This window comes from Oryx dammah, unplaced genomic scaffold, assembly GCF_014754425.2.
Source record: "Oryx dammah isolate SB20612 unplaced genomic scaffold, SCBI_Odam_1.1 HiC_scaffold_22, whole genome shotgun sequence".
Taxonomy (NCBI): domain Eukaryota; kingdom Metazoa; phylum Chordata; class Mammalia; order Artiodactyla; family Bovidae; genus Oryx; species Oryx dammah.
In genome coordinates, this window is record NW_024070206.1 from 26,186,588 (window position 1) to 26,206,232 (window position 19,645).

Sequence of the window (19,645 nt, forward strand, 5' to 3'; positions counted from 1 at the left end):
GCAAATCAGTAAGCAGTTCATTCATTTACACAGATCGCATCTAAAGACTACAAAGAGCTGGAATTCTCGGCCATCAGTTCTCCCACGTGACAGGACCTCACAGCCCAGTGTTCTAGGCTGGTCCCCACCTCCACCCCACCCAGAGCAGCCCACCTTCAGGTCCGTGATGTGTGCGATCATGTAGGTGAGCAGGGCGTAGCTGGCAATGTTGAAGGGCACACCCAGGCCCATGTCTCCCGACCGTTGGTACAACTGGCAGGACAGCTCCCCATTCACCACGTAGAACTGGCAGAGGGCGTGGCATGGGGGGAGGGCCATGAGAGGGAGATCTGAGGGGCCAACAAGGAGAGTCAGGAAATGAGGTGGTTTTTAAGGAACAAAACTGTAAGCAAAGCAAAAAGCAGCAGAAGCCAGCTCTTACAGCAGAGATGGTGAGAAGAGCCACTGGGCCAGTGACCCCCACGAACCATTCCCACCCCAGGGATGGCATAAGGCCGACGGAGACCTGCCCATCACCGTGAGACCTCTGTGGGTGTACAAGGACTGCTGAGGCCACCTGCTCTCATCCGAGCTGAAATGAATCACCTGGGCCACCTCCATGGCACCAAGCCACAAGTACAGGGGGAATGAACTCATTTGCAGGGACCGTGAAACTAGTGACTCAGGCACACCCTCCTGTACTCGAATTGCTATCATTAATGCAGAAATTCCACTCAGGCTATTTACTACACCTTGGGAGAGCTTAACTTTACAACTGTTTAAAAGGTTCATAATAGTGAGGTGGAGGCAATCTGAAATTCCAACTGTCCCAATTTAAAATGTTAAGTTTTCATGGGTCTTTTTATAATTAAAGCCCATAAACACAAATTAATTTCATCTGGGCCCAAGCTCGCTCTCTGAAGGTAAAAACACGGCCACTCAGACATGGCCAGGGTCACACGAGCAGCTGTACAGCCAGGGACAGTTCCCAGGACCACTTCCGACCCGGTGCCTCTGCTCAAGGCTCAGTTAGGACATGGGAGGATGACTGGGGCACCATCAACCTTTTGGATTCCAAGCACACAGGATGATTCTTCTGTCGTTAGGGTTGGTTTTGATTGTGTCGATCACTTTTTGCAGTTGATCTACTCCTTGACCTGAATAATCTGCAGAATTGGCAAAAACAAGAGACCACCACACGTGTGAACCTCGGCACCCAGGGAGAGGGCCCCAGGTCACTGAGCACACTGTCCTCCCTGCAAGGCCCCGCCAGCCCAGTCACACAATATCCAGTGAACAATACTGATGTCTCCTTCTTTGCTGGGTTATGTCGAGTCTGGGCTCCTAGGTCTGTCCTCTGGAGCCATAAGTCTATTTTCCCACTACTTAGGAGACTTTTAAAATACTTGGCCAGGGTGTCCCTCCTCCCCCTTCTCCTATCGCTAAACCTCCTTCATCCTCAACAATCAGTTTCTTCCAGCGGTCCCCATGGGACATTGTGTCTGTACCATCGACGATTCTTGTCCCACTTCACTGCCAGGCAGGGCTGGATCTGCAGTAGATAGAATGTTTCCTACCCTACATGGTCCAACAACCGATGATGAGGATTCCTTTTTGTCATCTAGATACTAGCCTTCCAACACTCCCACCAAAAATTAAACAGCTAAACAGCTGCTGACCTGTAAACATCAGGAAACCTCTCTATTATATACCACCCTGTACTTTTCTCCCATGTCTGGTCTCTGAACTTGAGGCCTCCTGGAGTGAACTGGAAGCTGAGATACGTGAAGCCTCCCATCTCTATGGTTAAATGTCTATTTGCTGGAGGCAGACTATGCTCGAGTCCAGGAGTTCTTAATCTGGGGAAAGAAAGCCCTGTCACTATCACAGTTCCAGAGAAGATTTTTTAAAAGATGGCCTGTAATGGAACAGTTGTGTATCTTGATTGTGCTGATGGCTACATAAATCTCCATGGGCTGAAACTGCACACAAATTTGCAAGGCTGGAGAAATCTATTAAGTGCTGTGGGTTTTACCAACGCTAATTTGTGTGAGAGGTGGTGCCAAGTGACAAAGGGGGGTGGGCGTCCAGGAGGGAGATGTTTCATCTCCACCCCAGCAGGGTGGGGAGGAGAGGGCGATCAAGACGGGTGCTATCACATCAGCGCCACCGGCAGCGTGCTGGGTGGTTCAGTCTTGAAAAGGAAGATCAAGGTGACCATAGGACAGTCAGTCCCTGGGACTCATCCCCAGATGAACTTCCAGCCTGCCTCCAACACAGCAACCGACCACCCACCAGGTCACTGTCTGCTGATGAACAAGGTATGGAAGATGCCCAGACCCACAGGTGCTGACCACCTGGTGTGTGACCCGACCCGACCCCCTGGATCCGAAGCAGCCCCTCACAAGGTCCAAGTTATATATCCATTTCCCCATCATCAGCTTCCTATCCCCCAGGCTTCACTTGCAGCCACAGAACAAACCCAGGCTGTGAGAGACACTCAGGAAATCCAAGGTCCCCCTCCAGCTCACCTGAATCCATATCTTTGTATTCAGCCCCAAAATGCCTCCACTGGAAGCCATAAACCGGGCCTAAATCCCCTTCAGCTCTGTTGGAGAAGCCCAAGCCATCCAAGAAGTCTCGGGACCCGTTGGCATCCCAAATTTTCACTCCCTTGGAAGACAGTTCCTTAGCGTTGGTGGATCCCTGTAAGAGACGGCATCCGGTGAATTCCAAGCCCACAAGTGGGCCTGTGCTGACAGATGGGGGCAACACCTGACACGCCCCATCACTAGGCAGGCTGGTCCCAGCCCAGACGTCCCGAAGACGCCCGGGACAGGCTGATCCTTCTTTGCAATTACTCCCTCAAATCTTTGTTCCTGTTCTTCTCAACCAAGCCTTCTAAACATCTCCAAGTCCTTTCATTGCTCCCATCTAACAGTTCTGTTTCTTAACTAAATGTGTCTTGTGACTAAGTGTGACACCCCAGAATGAATTTACTCCACACTCGCAATGTGTCTGGTGTATCTTAGACCTGTTACATAGGATGTTTCCACTGAGAGGCCTGAGCAGTATTAGCTTTTCTGTCAAATATGTCAGTCACGTATCTTCACAAGTGCCACTGTCGAGTTATGTTTATCAACAACATGCACTTGCAAAGTTAAGGTGTGGGTTCTTGGTGGATTTTGGGGGTTTTTTTTGGTGCCAAGTATAAGCTTTATGTTCCTCTTACGTATTTCATCTCGAGTTGGCCCATGTATCCTGATGGTGCATCCAGGTCAAGACCCCATTTGGCCTCTGGGTGGGATGAGCTATAATGGTTACAAGCAGGCAGTGAGGCCACACACACGGGCGCTAGGCCTGCCGTCTCCTCATTTCTCCTCTGACCAGCTCCCTGAACCCTCCAGCCTCAGTATCTGCACCCAAGAAAGAGCACAGTAGTAGCAATCACCACCCACATTACTGGGAGGAGCAGATAATACAAGCAAACGCTTGGCACTCTACAGATACGAACCAAGGCACAGACTGCATCTCCCCATCTCGCCCAAAGACCCCAGCTGAAGTGTAGGTACGCCAACTCCTCTATCTTGAGTCACCCATGGAGTGACTATGAGGTGGGTCTGCTGTCTTCCTGGTGAGGACTCAGTGGAATCCTGCACTCCAGCTTTATGATCAAACAAGCGCATGACCTCTATTTCTGAGCATCTCAGTTCTTCCTTTTCTGTCGTTGAGTCTGTACTAATTATTTTCACTTCCAGTGACTCATTTCTTGATCACTCATGTTGCTTCAAAAGTCTCCCTCCCCATCCATTCAGCCTAGGCTCTAGCTTGTCTGCAAACATCCTCTTCTGAGATCTGTATCCAAACCTAAACCTTTTCTAAAATGCGTTGCGGTCTCAGGCCCGCTTTGGCCCAAGACAATACAAGCCACAGAAGGAAGCCCAACCTCGAGCCCAGCCCAAGAGAGCCCATCTCTTTAGGCACCCTGTCAGCAGTGTTGGCCAGAGTCTCAGACCAGTGAGATGAAGGGGAGATGATGAGATGAAAGGGAGACACAGGTGTGGCCGCTGCCCCACCATCACCATGCTCAGCTTATTACTCAAGAGCCTCTTCTAACTTACCCCCCAGGAGAGCACAGCTGGGATCTATATTCAGTCAGCAATCCCTGTGAGTGCCTACTGTGTGGCAGGCCGTGTTCCAGGGGACACAACAGCAGACAAGAGAAATTCTCTGCCCTCGTGGAGCTTATAGTACTTTTCTAAATGTCAAAAAATTTTATTTTAAATAAAAATTTTTTAAATGATAGTATTTTATTGTCTGCCTTCTCCCTTGAAGGGGGTAAATGGGGAAGACCTTATATATAAGATGAGGCTTCTCAAGAGAAAAAACAAAGGAGGGGTGGGGGTAATCACGGTGTTAGATCGGAGGCAGGGAAAACTCACTGAGTAGAGTTGAAGGTGAGGGTGCTACATGGGGGTGGGGATTCCACGGAGCAGGAGTGGTGAGTTCCAGCCCCAAATGGGGACGCCCTGGTGTGCTCAAAGATCAGCAAGGAGGCCAGGGTGAGAGGAGCAGAGCGAGCGTGACTCTGGCTGAGGCCAGAGCACACAGGACTGTAAGGACCTTGAATAAAACAGGAGCCACTAAGGACTTTAGGCCAAGCAGTGATAGGATGCGCGTTTAAAAGGATTTCGCTGGTGCTGTGCTGACAGCAGATTATTGACTTCCAGTAGCAGCAACTTCTTTACCTTGATAAACCACAGCAACTCCTCCAAAACACCTTTCCAGAAAACACGTTTGGTTGTCAGCAGAGGAAATTCATCTGGAAAACAGTTTGCCATGTAATTTCAAGATGAGAAGACAAAACATGCCATCCAACTTTTTCTGGAAAAAGAAGAGGACATGCCCCAGGACAGAAGGCCTGGGAACTGACTGCAGAGGAGTTGGAAACCTGTGACTTCTGCCACGCAGGCACCCCCGGATCAGAGTCGGGTTCCCAAGGCTGCAGCCCCAAGTCAGTGACACACTTCAGATGAGATCACCCTCCTGCACCCCTTGACCACCAGACACAGGAATTTCACACAGAGATGGGGCGGGGAGGCCCATGTGGACAGGGAAAGAACCAGCAGCCACTACCCAGTCACTGCGAACCCTTCCCAGAGGTTTGAAGACAACACACAGAATGTGCCCTATGACACAGCCTGAAGGCCCCTACTGCATGATTATCCTGCCAGGGAGAATGGGCTCACAACCAGGAACAGCAGATACTGCCCTGGCTAAAACTGAATCCGTTCAGTCACTCAGTTGTGACCGACTCTTTGCGACCCCCTGAACCGCAGCATGCCAAGCCTCCCTGTCCATCACCAACTCCCGGACTCCACCCAAACCTATGTCCATCGAGTCGGTGATGCCATCCAACCATCTCATCCTGTCATCCCCTTCTCCTGCCCTCAATCTTTCCCAGCATCTGGGTCTTTTCCAATGAGTCAGCTCTTCACATGAGGTGGCCAAAGTATTGGGAGTTTCAGCTTCAACATCAGTCCTTCCAATAAACACCCAGGACTGATCTCCTTGCAGTCTGAGGGACTCTCTTAGTTCGTAAATATTTGCAAAGAAACTTCACCTTTATTTATATATTTTTAAAACTTTTGTTTCCTTTTTTCTTTTTGAACTTATTTTGTATTGGGGTATAGCCAATAAACAATGTTATGATAGTTTCAGATGAACAGCAAAGAGATTCAGGCATAAATGTATCCATTCTCCTCAACCTCCCCTCCCATCCAGGCTGCTCCCTAACATTGAGCATAGTTCCATGTGTTACATAACAGATCCTTGTTGGTTATCCATTTTGTATGTGGGAATCCTAGTTCCCCCTATAACAGCATGAACGCCATGCCCCCTGTAGTGTATGGTGTTTTAACCAGGGAGGCCCAGGGAAGCCCCCAACCTTTATTTTTAACTGAACTAAAAATAGTTATCTGTTTAAACACCTGATATGCACAATCCTATCTGATCTTCAATACAATCCTGCTTGAGGCTCCATCAGTCAGTCAGTCAGTCAGTTTAGTCGCTCAGATATGTCCGACTCTTAGCGAGCAAATGAATCGCAGCACACCAGGCCTCCCTGTCCATCACCAACTCTTGGAGTTCACTCAGACTGACATCCATCGAGTCAGTGATGCCATCCAGCCATCTTATCCTCTGTCATCCCCTTCTCCTCCTGCCCCTAATCCCTCCCAGCATCAGAGTCTTTTTCAATAAGTTAACTCTTCGCATGAGGTGGCCAAAGTACTGGAGTTTCAGCCTTAGCATCATTCCTTCCAAAGAACACCCAGGGCTGATCTCCTTCAGAATGGACTGGTTGGGTCTCCTTGCAGTCCAAGGGACTCTCAAGAGTCTTCTCCAACACCACAGTTCAAAAGCATCAATTCTTTGGTGCTCAGCTTTCTTTATGGTCCAACTCTCACATCCATACATGACCACAGGAAAAACCATAGCCTTGACTAGACAGACCTTTGTTGGTAAAGTAATGTCTCTGCTTTTTAATATGCTGCCTAGGTTGGTCATAACTGTTCTTCCAAGGAGTAAGCATCTTTTAATTTCATGGCTGCAGTCACCATCTGCAGTGATTTTGGAGCCCCCAAAAATAAAGTCTGACACTGTTTCCACTGTTTCCCCATCTATTTCCCATGAAGTGATGGGACCAGATGCCACAGTCTTCATTTTCTGAATGTTGAGCTTTAAGCCAACTTTTTCACTCTCCACTTTCACTTTCATCAAGAGGCTTTTTAGTTCCTCTGCACTTTCTGCCATAAGGGTGGTGTCATCTGCATATCTGAGGTGACTGATATTTCTCCCGACAATCTTGATTCCAAGCTTGTGCTTCCTGCAGCCCAGCATTTCTCATGATGTACTCTGCATAGAAGTTAAATAAGCAGGGTGACATTCCCATCTCTCTCAGAATTTTCCACAGTTTCTTGTGATCCACACAGTCAAAGGCTTTGGCATAGTCAATAAAGCAGAAATAGATGTTTTTCTGGAATTCTCTTGCTTTTTCCATAATCCAGCAGATGTTGGCAATTTGATCTCTGGTTCCTCTGCCTTTTCTAAAACCAGCTTGAACATCTGGAAGTTCACAGTTCAAGTATTGCTGAAGCCTGGCTTGGAGAATTTTGAGCGTTACTTTACTAGCTTGCGAGATGAGTGCAATTGTGCGGTAGTTTGAGCATTCTTTGGCATTGCCTTTCTTTGGGATTGGAATGAAAACTGACCTTTTCCAGTCCTGTGGCCACTGCTGAGTTTTCCAAATTTGCTGGCATACTGAGTGCAGCACTTTCACAGCATCATCTTTCAGGATTTGGAATAGCTCAACTGGAATTCCATCACCTCCACTAGCTTTGTTCATAGTGATGCTTTTTAAGGCCCACTTGACTTAACATTCCAGGATGTCTGGCTCTAGGTGAGTGATCACACCATCGTGATTATCTGGGTCATGAAGATCTTTTCTGTACAGTTCTTCTGTGTATTCTTGCCACCTCTTCTTAATATCTTCTGCTTCTGTTAGGTCCATACCATTTCTGTCCTTTATGGAGCCCATCTTTGCATGAAATGTTCCCTTGGTATCTCTAATTTTCTTGAAGAGATCTCTAGTCTTTCCCATTCTGTTGTTTTCCTCTATTTCTCTGCATTGATCGCTGACGAAGGCTTTCTTATCTCTTCTTGCTATTCTTTGGAACTCTGCATTCAGATGCTTATATCTTTCCTTTTCTCCTTTGCTTTTCGCTTCTCTTCTTTTCACAGCTATTTGTAAGGCTTCCCCAGACAGCCATTTTGCTTGTTTGCATTTCTTTTCCATGGAGATGGTCTTGATCCCTGTCTCCTGTACAATGTCACGAACCTCATTCCATAGTTCATCAGGCACTCTATCAGATCTAGTCTCTTAAATCTATTTCTCACTTCCACTGTATAATCATAAGGGATTTGATTTAGGTCATACCCGAATGGTCTAGTGGTTTTCCCTACTTTCTTCAATTTAACTCTGACTTTGGCAATAAGGAGGTCATGGTCTGAGCCACAGTCAGCTCCTGGTCTTGTTTTTGTTGACTGTATAGAGCTTCTCCATCTTTGGCTGCAAAGAATATAATCAATCTGATTTCGGTGTTGACCATCTGGTGATGTCCATGTGTAGAGTCTTCTCTTGTGCTGTTGGAAGAGGGTGTTTCCTATGACCAGTGTATTTTCTTGCCAAAACTCTATTAGTCTTTGCCCTGCTTCATTCTGTATTCCAGGGCCAAATTTGCCTGTTACTCTAGCTGTTTCTTGACTTCCTACTTTTGCATTCCAGTCCCCTCTAATGAAAAGGACATCTTTTCTGGGTGTTAGTTCTAAAAGGTCTTGTAGGTCTTCATAGAACCGTTCAACTTCAGCTTCTTCAGTGTTACTGGTTGGGGCCCAGACTTGGATAACTGTGATATTGAATGGTTTGCCTTGGAGACGAACAGAGATCATTCTGTCGTTTTTGAGATTGCATCCAAATACTGCATTTCGGACTCTTTTGTTGACCATGATGGCTACTCCATTTCTTCTGAGGGATTTTGCCCGCAGTAGTAGATATAATGGTCATCTGAGTTAAATTCACCCATTCCAGTCCATTTTAGTTCACTGATTCCTAGAATGTCAACGTTCACTCTTGCCATTTCCTGTTTGACCACTTCCAATTTGCCTTGATTCATGGACCTGACATTCCAGGTTCCTATGTAATATTGCTCTTTACAGCATCGGACCTTGCTTCTATCACCAGTCACACCCACAGCTGCGTATTGTTTTTGCTTTGGCTCCATTCCTTCATTCTTTCTGGAGTTATTTCTCCATTATCATCTCCATTTTACAGGCACCAAGAGGTGGTAAGTCTGCATCAAACAGCTGAGAAAAAGTAAAAGCTTATCTCTAAATTCAGTACCTATTCAGCGGACTGTACAGGTGATACTCATGTAACAAGGGCAGAGTCTACAAGCACCTACATCCCCTCCATTTAGGGGATCATTTCCTCCATTTTGAGCACATGAGGAAGCTGAAGATAGGTGAAGATAAACAACAGGGCCCAAGTCTAAGCAGAGGCGCTGGAGTGAAAATGACATCTGTGGCTCATGGGAGGCTACCATGCAGAAGCTGCAGGAAGGCGAATCCCTCGACTAAAGACAAAACTCCCCGAGCTGTCCAAGCCAATCTGGTCACAGCAGCTCCCGATTTTCCAGTCTCTGCAATGGGTGTGTGGCAGAGGGTTTCTGCCCTGACCTGGGTGCACCTCCTTCAGCAGCTGGTCTCCCCACTCACAACCACCCTCCACACCTATTTCTCGGACGTTTGTCTGAGGCCGACCCATCCCACCTCTTTGTCCCCTGAGAGCCTGGCACTAACAACTTTTCTCCCCAGGAAAGTGAGAGTCATTCAGTCGTGTCCGACTCTTTGCGACCCCATGGACTATATATAAGGTCCATGGAATTCTGCAGGTCAGAATACAGAACTGGGTAACTGTTCCTTTCTCCAGACCCTCTTTCCAACCCAGGGCTCCCGCACTGCAGGCGGATTCTTCACCACCTGAGCCACAGCAAAGCAAATAAGGGAATTCCCTGGAGGTCCAGTGGTTCCAACTCCCCACTTTCGCTGCTGTGGCCCAGGTTCTAAGAACTCGCAAGCCTTGTGGCACGGTCCCCCACACTCCAAAAAAAAAATTAATAAGAACTTCTCAGATTCTCGCGTTTCTGTTTCAAGATTAGGGAGGAAAGCTGGCTCGCTGGACCAGTTGAGAGAACTGTCACGAGCCCCAAGTTTCCGCCCCTGCTTCCCAGCGGTCTCCTCCCGCCGAGGCCCCGCCCACGTCATCTGGGCTCCAATTTTTAAAAACAAAGCGGAACAGTCAACGCGGAGGGAAGAGGAGTGGCGAAAAGGGTTAAGGTTAGGTCAAGCCCGGGCAGATCGTCTCCCGCACTCTAGTCTGGGGATAGCGCTGCAGAGCCAAGCCGGCTTAGGGGAGACAGCATACCGGGGTGATTAAGAGCCAGAGGGCCTGCTTTTACCTCCCAGCTCTGTCCGTCCCGGCCGTGTGACCTTATCCAAGTTCACGTCTCGAGTCCGAGCCAGTTTCGGCGTCTGTAAAGTGGGGCCAAAGCCATTCCCCTTACTCACGCTGCAGAGGTCAGGGCTAAACGCCCGTCGCTGGGCCCGGCCTGTCCGCAGCGCTCTCCCCACCGCAGCTCCGCGCGCACCGGGCCCGCCCGCCCCCGTGACGCGGCTGCCTCACCTCTCAGGTTGTACCGCGCCTGCATCCCGAACACCGACAGGGTCCCAGTGCCGGTGCGGTCATCCTTCCGGAAGCCGCAGCGGAGGATGTGTTCTATCTGCCCCAGGTACTGCAGCTCCCCGTGCGGCGGCGGCGGCCGCGGCTCGGCGCTCTGCTCCTGCACGGCGGGCGGCGACAGTGGGCGTGACGGCTCGGAGCCGGCGGCTGGCATAGTGCTGGTTGCGGGCGCGGCGGCGAGGGCCGGACGGCGGCGGGAACGGCCTCCGAGCGCTTCCCAGAAGTCACTTTTCCCGCCACAGCGCGAGACTCCGCCCCTTCCTGTGACGCTTCAGTGACGCAGGCCCCAACCGATCCCGCGAGAAACAGCCCGTTGCGTCCGGAGAGCTCGCGGGGCCTTGGGCTAAGAATGCTCTCGCCTTCCCCAGTAGCTTATGTCCCATTTTAAAACTGAAGAACCCTTGGCCTAGAAAGAAATTCTAAAGCTGTATCTTGGTGTGTTGCCTGAGAAAAGCCACTCTCGTTGGAAAGACTCGGGGTCGACCGCGCCTTTCCATGATCAAAGGAAGCCTGAAACAATTTCCACGTGTTCATGACATCGAAAAACAAAACCCTTTCTTTGAGATGTTTCCTGCAACTGAGGGGGGCTCCTGCAAGTGATTTGCATTTCTGTTTCCCCGCATCCTCACTCAAGGCTAGCAGCTGGAGCAAATGGATTAAGGCAGCTTTTTAAGTTAATGACAGCCAGCCCTTTTCAGTTTTGCATACCAAATTTTTCAATATTAGTGAAATGTTTATGATATAAACACTGATGGGTGTAAAATATTTTACAATGCGTTTAAAAGGTACTAATACATGTACGTGCAACAGCCGTCTTGAGTCAACTATGTCTTGAGGGTATAGTAGATGCTCAATAAATTTCTTGTTGCTGCATCTGGGGTTAGGAAGAATGAGATGTGGGCTCTGTATGAAACATACTATTTATTTCCGTTCAGTAAAGTCGATGGTTTTTCTTTTTTCTTCCTCCTCTCATCTCAATTTTATTGATAGACAATAAAGATAGACAAGCAAGATTCTTGAATCTTTCTGCTGTAGGGCACTTCTCAAACTCAAGGTTAAATTTTTTTAACAGGAAAACATTCTGGGAAGACTAATACCCTCAGGTCTGCTTAATCTGCTCAGAGAAAACAATGTTGCACTTTTTTTTTCCCTCTTTGATCTGTGCCTCTGGCTTGAGATCTCAGTTCCCCACCAGGGTAGGAAGCTGCCACAGCAGTAAAAGACTGGAATCCTAACCCACTAGGGCCCTAGGGGACTCCCAGTATTTGTGTCTTTACAGGGCACAAAACCTATATAAAATAAATCCAATCCTGAAGACAGTTTACAAAATAGCTGGCCATTTGGGTTAATCAGAAGGAAAAACAAGCACTAAGACTAGGCTAAGGGAGTGTTTCAGGGAACATTTTGGGAGCCTCAGAGTTGGAATGTTCTTGCTTGTTTGGTTGTATGTTTGCTCACAAATGGAGAGGGAAATGGCAAACCACTCCAGTGCTCTTGCAAGGAAAAACACATGGACGGAGAAGCCTGGTATGCTACAGTCCATGGGGTCGCAAAGAGTCGGACACGACTAAGAGACTTCACTTTCACTTTGCTCACAAAGGGTAAACTGTAGTGCACAGGGAGCAGCTGTTTTAAATAATTTAATCTATTAAATCTATTTAATCCATCACCTGCTAGGTTGGCTTTTCCTCCATCAACCAGATTCATTCTTCCCCTCTCCCCAGCACCTTCCCCATCCCACCCTGCCACGCCCATAGTATTAAAGTCACCTGTAACTGCTTTGGGGCTGATGGTCTGGGTTGTGCCGTCTCCAGATGCAGTGGGCTTTCTTTCTGATGGTCATTTGGGAAGAGAAGGCTCTGTTGAAAACTTGATCTCAGAAAACAGGCTTCAGACAGGGATGGGGACTCATGTTGTCTGCCTTAGCTTGAAAGCACCCCTGGGTGTTAGAAGCTAAGATGAGGTGCAACAGGCGTAGTTTTCCAGCAAGGGATGGTGCTTCATGTCAATTACTGCAGGACTGTTGATACTGGCGGGGGGCCAACTAAATGTAGGCAATCTTTCCACCCCACACTGACCCAAAATGTCTCCACACATTTCCAACCATGTGTAGGATCCCAGACAGGAAATCTCCCAGATTGTCTGGTCGCAGTTACTCTTATGTGTTTACTTCCCTTTTGTTATTTTGAGCTGTTTAGTTGCTCCCTGGAGAAGGAAATGACAACACACTCCAGTATTCTTGCCTGAAGAATCCCATGGACAGAGGAGCCTGGTATGGGGTCGCAAAGAGTTAGACACGACTGAGGGACTAACACTTTAGTTGCTAGACTAGAATATCACTTATACCGCAGGGTGAATCTCAGGATACAAGCTTAGACTCCCCTGCCCGCAAGGAGGTTCCTCTTCCATTGTGTTGCTTGGAGGATCTTGGTTTGATGGTAACTGAGAGAGCCTGGTTTCTTTACTGGTGACTACTCTATAAATGAGTGATCCTTTCATATAAGCACATCAGTCACTCATCCAACAGCATTTATAGCACAGTGCCTCCCAGGCATCACCAAGACAGACAAGGTTCCTGGCACAAGAACTGACACTCTAGCCCAGAGGAGCAATGGGAAATCCCTGAACACGACACCTGCAGAGAGTGACAGGTGTGATGATGATTGTATAACCAGGTTCAGAAGGACTACTTTTGATCCCACCATTAGGAGAAGTCTCCTTGAGGAGGGTCACATTTGAGCTGAGACCTGAAAAGTGAAACAAAACCAGCAAGGGAAGAGCTAGGGAGAGAACAGTCCAACTTTGAATGCATTATACCCTCAGCTTTAGTCAGTGCTTGCGTCTATAAAAACACAAAACAAGGATGATAGGGATGCTGAATCCTATCTCATTCTTGGAAGAAATCAGTATCAGTTCAGTCGCTTAGTCGTGTCCGACTCTTTGCAACCCCATGAATTGGAAGAAATAATCATTGTTAATAGATCCATTAACTTACTGGGAGAAAAAAAGCTCTTTCTTCTCATTAAGAGATCTATTTCTGTTAAAAATTTCACTGTGTTTAATAGTCATAGAAATATGTAATGTTTATTTTGATCAATTATGTACATTATAAATTATATGTATAATAACTCAATCCAGAATGAATATTTGATACCTAGATTTTTGTGTCTCAGGAAATTTTTAAATATTTTCAAATTTTAAAAATATTTATATTGATCAATAAAGTTGTTTAAGCATAAACATGTTACTTTAGAATAAAATTCTCTGAAGAAAATAGAGTGAAAATGAGAGTTTAAGGAGAAAATGGAATGAGATAAAATTTCTTACTGTTAAAGAAAAATGTGTATATTTGTTTAAATGGATGATTCTGAGTATTAAATTGTCATGATTCATAGATTCCATTGGGCATATTTAAAAGAAGGATGAGTTTTATTTTTAAGATGCTAATATTTATAATTATAAATATAAATATAATATAATATAATATGTCTGTCTTGGTGATGCCTGGGAGGCACTGTGCTATAAGTGCTGTTGGATGAGTGACTGATGTGCTTATATGAAAGGATCACTCATTTATAGAGCAGTCACCAGTAAAGAAACCAGACTCTCTCAGTTATCATCAAACCAAGATCCTCCTGGGAAAAATAAAATTTCCTATTCTTTCAACTTTTACTGAAAAATTATGTGACACACCATATTTATATTTTTCAGGTTCCTTTTAGGGTATATGAGAACAAGAACATTTGAATATTATTGACCTGGATACTGGTTCTTCTTTGTAGGGTAAACTCTTAAAAATGTTGGCACAACTAGACAAAGGAAAGTATGAAACTAAAATTTTTAAGAGCCAACTATGAGTCAAGTATTAAGTAATAATAGTATTACTGGTGGATCAGTTGGTAAAGAATCTGCCTGCAATGTGGGAGACCCAGGTTTGATCCCTAGGTCGGGAAGACCTCCTGGAGAAGGGTACAGCAACTCACTCCAGTATTCTTCCCTGGAGAATTCCATGGAGAGAGGAGCCCGACAGTCCACAGTCTATGGGGCTGCAAAGAGTCGAATAAAGTTTAGTGACTTACTCACCACCGCTGCCACCGATTGATGCTTATCATCATGACTCACTATAGTTCTCCAGACTACCCAATAAGGCAAAAACTTTATGGTTATTTTATTTTATTTTATAGATAAAACCACTGAGGTTTAGAGAGATTAAGGGTCTTGCCTAGTCGAACCCCTAGAAAATCTGGCAGTCAGGATTAAAATCCAGGTCAGCCTGCATGCAAAGGCTTTCTCTGACTACTGCAGTGAATCCAGTATTTCCCTCTCCTTTCTTCACTCTACAAATTGTTGATAAACATTGGCTATAAAATAGATTCCTTTTGTAACTTGCTTTTTTGGCACCTTTTTTGACAAATATGTCAAATATATGGCAGAATAGACTATTTATTTAGATTTACTGTACAGTAAGTTAGCCAGAATTCTATCAATAGTGTACTTTTTTCTATAGCCTTCAGATACAAGAGCTTTACCTTCATTTGAAATTGACTATGTTCAGTGGACTGCCTTTGAACTTTAAGTCTACTTGACTAGCCTTCCTACCAAATAGCTCAAGACTGGGTGAAAAAAAAATGTTTTAAAGGTTTTGAGTCCTCTCTTTATATTGCTGTCTACAATTTGAAAGACTGGCTATACATAGTCTATGTATAGAGTGACTGACTTTATATATCCCCAGTGTAATCCTTGGTGACACATACTGACAAATGAATCTCTTCTCATATTGCACCAAGGTCCAGATTCTGAGGTTAAGTAAGTGTCAGCCAAAAACATCTTGTGTTTTACATACAGTATGTATGGCCTTGTTAAAAGTCAGCACCATTCTGTTAATTTTTAAAAGAATCTAAACAGTACACCCATATGCATGGCAGCACTCTTCACAATGGCCAAGAGATGGAAGCCACCCAAGAGTCCATCTCCAGATAAATGGATAAACAAAATGTGATACACATGTACAACAGAGTAGTATTCAGCCTTAAAGAGGAAAGAAATTCCAGCACATGCTACCACATAGATTGAACCTTGGAGACATTAACGCTAAGTGAAACCAGCTAGTTGCAAAGGGACAAATATTCTACTTCATGGAATCATACCTAAAGTAGTCAGATTCATAGAGACAGAATGGTGGTTGTCAGGGTCTGGGGAATGGGAGTTAGTGTTTAATGGGGACAGAGTTTCAGTTTGGGAAGATGAAAAAAGTCCAGGAAATGGCTGATGGTGATGGCTGCACAACAATATGAATTTCCTTAATGCCACTGAACTGTGCACTTAAAACTGATTCAAATAGTAAATTTTGTTATGCATATTTTACCATAAAAAACTATAGAGAAGCTATAGATCTTTACTAAACAAAGGAATAAATTACAGATTTTTTTCAATAAGTCAAATATTATATATTATAAGCTCAAAAGCAAATTGAAAGAAAAATTCTCTGTTAATTAGAAAGTGACACATTTGTAGTAGAAGTGAAAGAACACAGACACCCTGGTGATTTAATATTTAATATACAAACTGTGAATATATCATAAAATACAGTGATATTTACATTTGATTTTCTAAAAAAGGAATGTTCACTTTTAATTCAGTTTGAATAGCTGTTAAGCTGCCATTCAACATAAGAAAATTAACAGTACTGTACAATATGTACGGGCTTTCCTGGTGGCTCAGATGGTAAAGAATCTGCATAAGTGACATATTTTCCTGCAACTACATTTACTTCATTATCTTACGTATTTTGAGATTTTCAGGTCTCAGCTGAAGAGGTAATTCTGTTTGCTGTGTATAGGATGTATCAGTTTTTACCTTTACAAAAAGCATCAGTAATCAAAATATTAATAAATTACTTACAGACAGAAGGCATTTTTTCCTTTGAAATAAAGTCTAGGATGAGTAACAGAATAAATACTCTTGGCTTTTGAAAAAATTAACACATAGCAAAATAGCAGAAAACTCATCTGTATGGATATTTTTAATAATACTACTCAAAGGGATCTTCTCAGTTGCCCTGACTCATGAAACCTCTACAAAGGCCCTTGTCTCTGATGTGAAGATAAAGCACTCCTTCTGGAGTGCATTCTGCATGCACATAGTATTTGTTCAGTTAACTTCTACTGCTTATGGCACACTACTTTATTCAATGCGTTTCCTATGAGTGCCTTTCATTCTGATAATTACGGTAAGAACCAATTCCCAACTGCTTATTAGGTACTTGGGGCACGCAAGACATTCTGTTACAGCCTGTAACTGTGGATCCTGGCCACAGCAGCCGGGAAAGTTTGGAATAGGGAGATAAACACATCGCAGACCAATCAATAAAGTTAGGCACTAAGGATACTAGATGAGTAGATGAGAATTCCAGCAGAGGGTTCTTAATATATGTTCTAAACTATAAAATCGGTTATCATGTTTTAATGAGCTACATTCTTAGACTAAGGACCTCACAAGTATTCATAGATTTGAAAGGAAATGACAAGGGTGTTTCTTTTCCTCCATCTTTACCGTTACTTTCCTTAGTATGTTGCTCTTTCAACTGATGGCAGGTTTGAGACCTTGATGTGTTGATTTAATCAAAACACTGACAAAAACCTACCCGCTGCCTTGACTAGGATGCACAAAAGAAATTCAACTAGTAAGCAAATTTTAAGATGTCTGTTCTCACAAATAATCAAAAATATAAATTTGTAATAGTAAAAAATTTCATTTATTAGTAAAGTTTTTAAATCAAAACACTAGTTAGGATATGAGAAAGTATTAATAGGACTTTAGACATTGCTGCTATCAAATTTGGCAATATGTCTCAATCAAATGTGAACCTTTAAGCAAATAATTCTGTTTCCTGGAATCTGTCTAAGATAAGTAGAAAATGTGAATAAAAAATAAGCAAAGAGTTTTGTGAAGACGGGATTGTAAATATATTTTGTCTTCTAAATGTTTGGAATTTGTGATTGTTACTTTTAGAATGAAAAAACTATTAAAAAAATAATACTCCCTTTGCAAAAGATCACTCTGTGAGCCTTATTAATAAATAATTTGTCCACTATCTCATTTTTCAACATATTTCCAATTATCATTGTAGCCTCTTCATTCCAAAATCAGGGAAAGAATTTTATTGGAAATATTTTTATTATTCAGTCAGAAATAAGTTTTCAATCCCATTCGAGCACAAACACGTTGTTTCATTCCTCAAAATCCTGCAGAGTCTCACTGTGGCCTACAGAGTTGAAGCCCCAGGCACGGCTGCCCAGCTTCTCCACTCATTTCATGAGCCACACAGTATCCTTGCTGTCTTTTAATTGAACTGGTCTTGGTTGCTTACAACTGAAGAAAGAACTCAAACTCATAAGGGGGGGGGTTCTGGACAGAGGGAGGTGGCAAAGAGCCCTCGTGGGAGGAGACCAGTTTAATAGGACTTCTCAGGGTCCCTGTCCCCAGTATCTAGGCACTCTAGTCTTTCTGGCTCCATTTGCTCACATTTCCCCCTAGTTGAGGAATCTTTAGGGGAATATTTTTACCTTTGTGTATATTTTTTGTTTATTTGTTTCATTTTTTGGCTGCACCACACCGCAGCCAACCAGGGATCAAACTTGTACCTCTTGCATTGGAAGAGTGGTGTCTCAACCATTGGACCACCAGGATGTCTTCCATCTTTATATTATGATCACATGATCATATATATATGATCAAACATATATATGATATATATCATATATTTGGGGGAGAGGAGGGAGAGAGAGAAAGAGGAAAGAAGAAAAAAGGATGAGGGAGATAAAAGACAGACAGGAAAAGAAGAGAAAACAAGGAAATATGTCACCTGAGAAGTTTCTCCCCCATGGAAAGTAAAGACACTTTCCACTCCCAGAGGGCCCCTTTGGGCACTCACTAAATGCCACCTCGAATTACTGTTCTGTGCATCTTTTCTCTCCCAAACTCATTGTTTTCTTCTCGACAGTACCTGGGTCTTGTGCCTTCACTTAAAGTGAAAGTGAAAGTGTTAGTTGCTCAGTTGTGTCCGATTCTTTGTGACCCTAAAGACTCCACTGTCCATGGAAATCTCCAGGCAAGAATACTGGAGTGGGTATTAGCCATTCCCTTCTCCAGGGGATCTTCCCGACCCAGGGATCGAAACCGGGTCTCTTGCATTGATGGCAGATTCTTTACTGTCTGAGCCACTAGGGAAGTCCTGTGCCTTCACTTAGTAGATGCTAAAAAGATATTGGTTGATTGATGTAACAACAACTTCTCCAAAATTCAGAAATAAAGGAAGAGGCAGCGAATCTAGTAATACCCAGCTTAATTATACATTGATAGGGACCTACTAACAAGATCCCTTATGAGTAATAACTTAGAATTAACATTTAATGCTTCTTTAAGATTGATCGTTTTACCAAAGGAGAATACTATGTACAGTTCTAATTGTGCCATTAATTCAGAAGATTATCCTAACAGAGACGGTGACTAATGCATGCCTGAAAAGTCATTCAGTTGTTTTTCCTGTAGACCGAACAGATTTACATTTTGTCTCACTGTAGGATTACCATGGAATAGAAGCACTTATACTAAAGTTTAAAGATGCAGAACACATTGATACAGTGTTCAATCTACATTTACCTAGCTATTTCAGCAACATATCTTCTAATTTGAAATCTCAAAATTATTTATTCATTATAGAAAATTATAAAAATATCAAAAGATGAAAAGGTTAAAAAAAATCATCCGTTTCCAATCATAATTGCTGCCAACCCTTTTTATTTTTAATGCAGACTGTAGGTTTTTTTGTTTTGATCATTACATTTATAGAGTTTTGTACTCATTTTTCACTTTATTTTTTTCAACCAAATGTCTCAACAGGAGCCAGTTTAATGTGGCAATTATGATTCAGAGAAAATTAACTTAAAATTTGCCTCTACCCCCTACTGACTTGAGTAATTCATTTAGTTGCTCATCTACTTGCAGTGCAAGAGACCTGGGTTCCATCCCTGTGTCGGGAAGATTTCCTGGAGAAGGAAATAGCAACCTGCTCCAGTATTCTTGTCTGAAGAATCCCATGGACAGAGGAGCCTGGTGGGCTACAGTCCAAGGGGTCTTAAAGAGTCAGACATGACTGAGCAACTAACACTTGGACCCTGAGTCTCAAGTTTCTTTTCTGGAAGATGGTAATAATAATATTTGCCTTATAGATAGGCTTAGAATAAACTCTTATTCCAGCAGATGTCATATCATGATTTAAATTTTATAAATATTTTTTAATGGTTTTAT

General features: G+C 44.0%; 1 protein-coding gene across 1 annotated transcript in view; it reads right to left on the bottom strand.

Moving 5' to 3' along the window:
• Positions 1-10,595, bottom strand: part of TYMS (thymidylate synthetase) — a 13,376-nt gene extending 2,781 nt beyond the window's left edge. The window contains exons 1-5 of the mRNA XM_040264697.1: positions 10,280-10,595; positions 4,728-4,801; positions 2,511-2,685; positions 1,044-1,145; positions 154-329 (exon numbers count right to left, since the gene is read on the bottom strand). Coding sequence (XP_040120631.1) covers positions 154-329; positions 1,044-1,145; positions 2,511-2,685; positions 4,728-4,801; positions 10,280-10,490 — 738 coding nt within the window. The 5' untranslated portion in view covers positions 10,491-10,595. The remainder of the gene's footprint in view (positions 1-153; positions 330-1,043; positions 1,146-2,510; positions 2,686-4,727; positions 4,802-10,279) is intronic.
• Between the last annotated feature and the right edge of the window lie 9,050 nt (positions 10,596-19,645).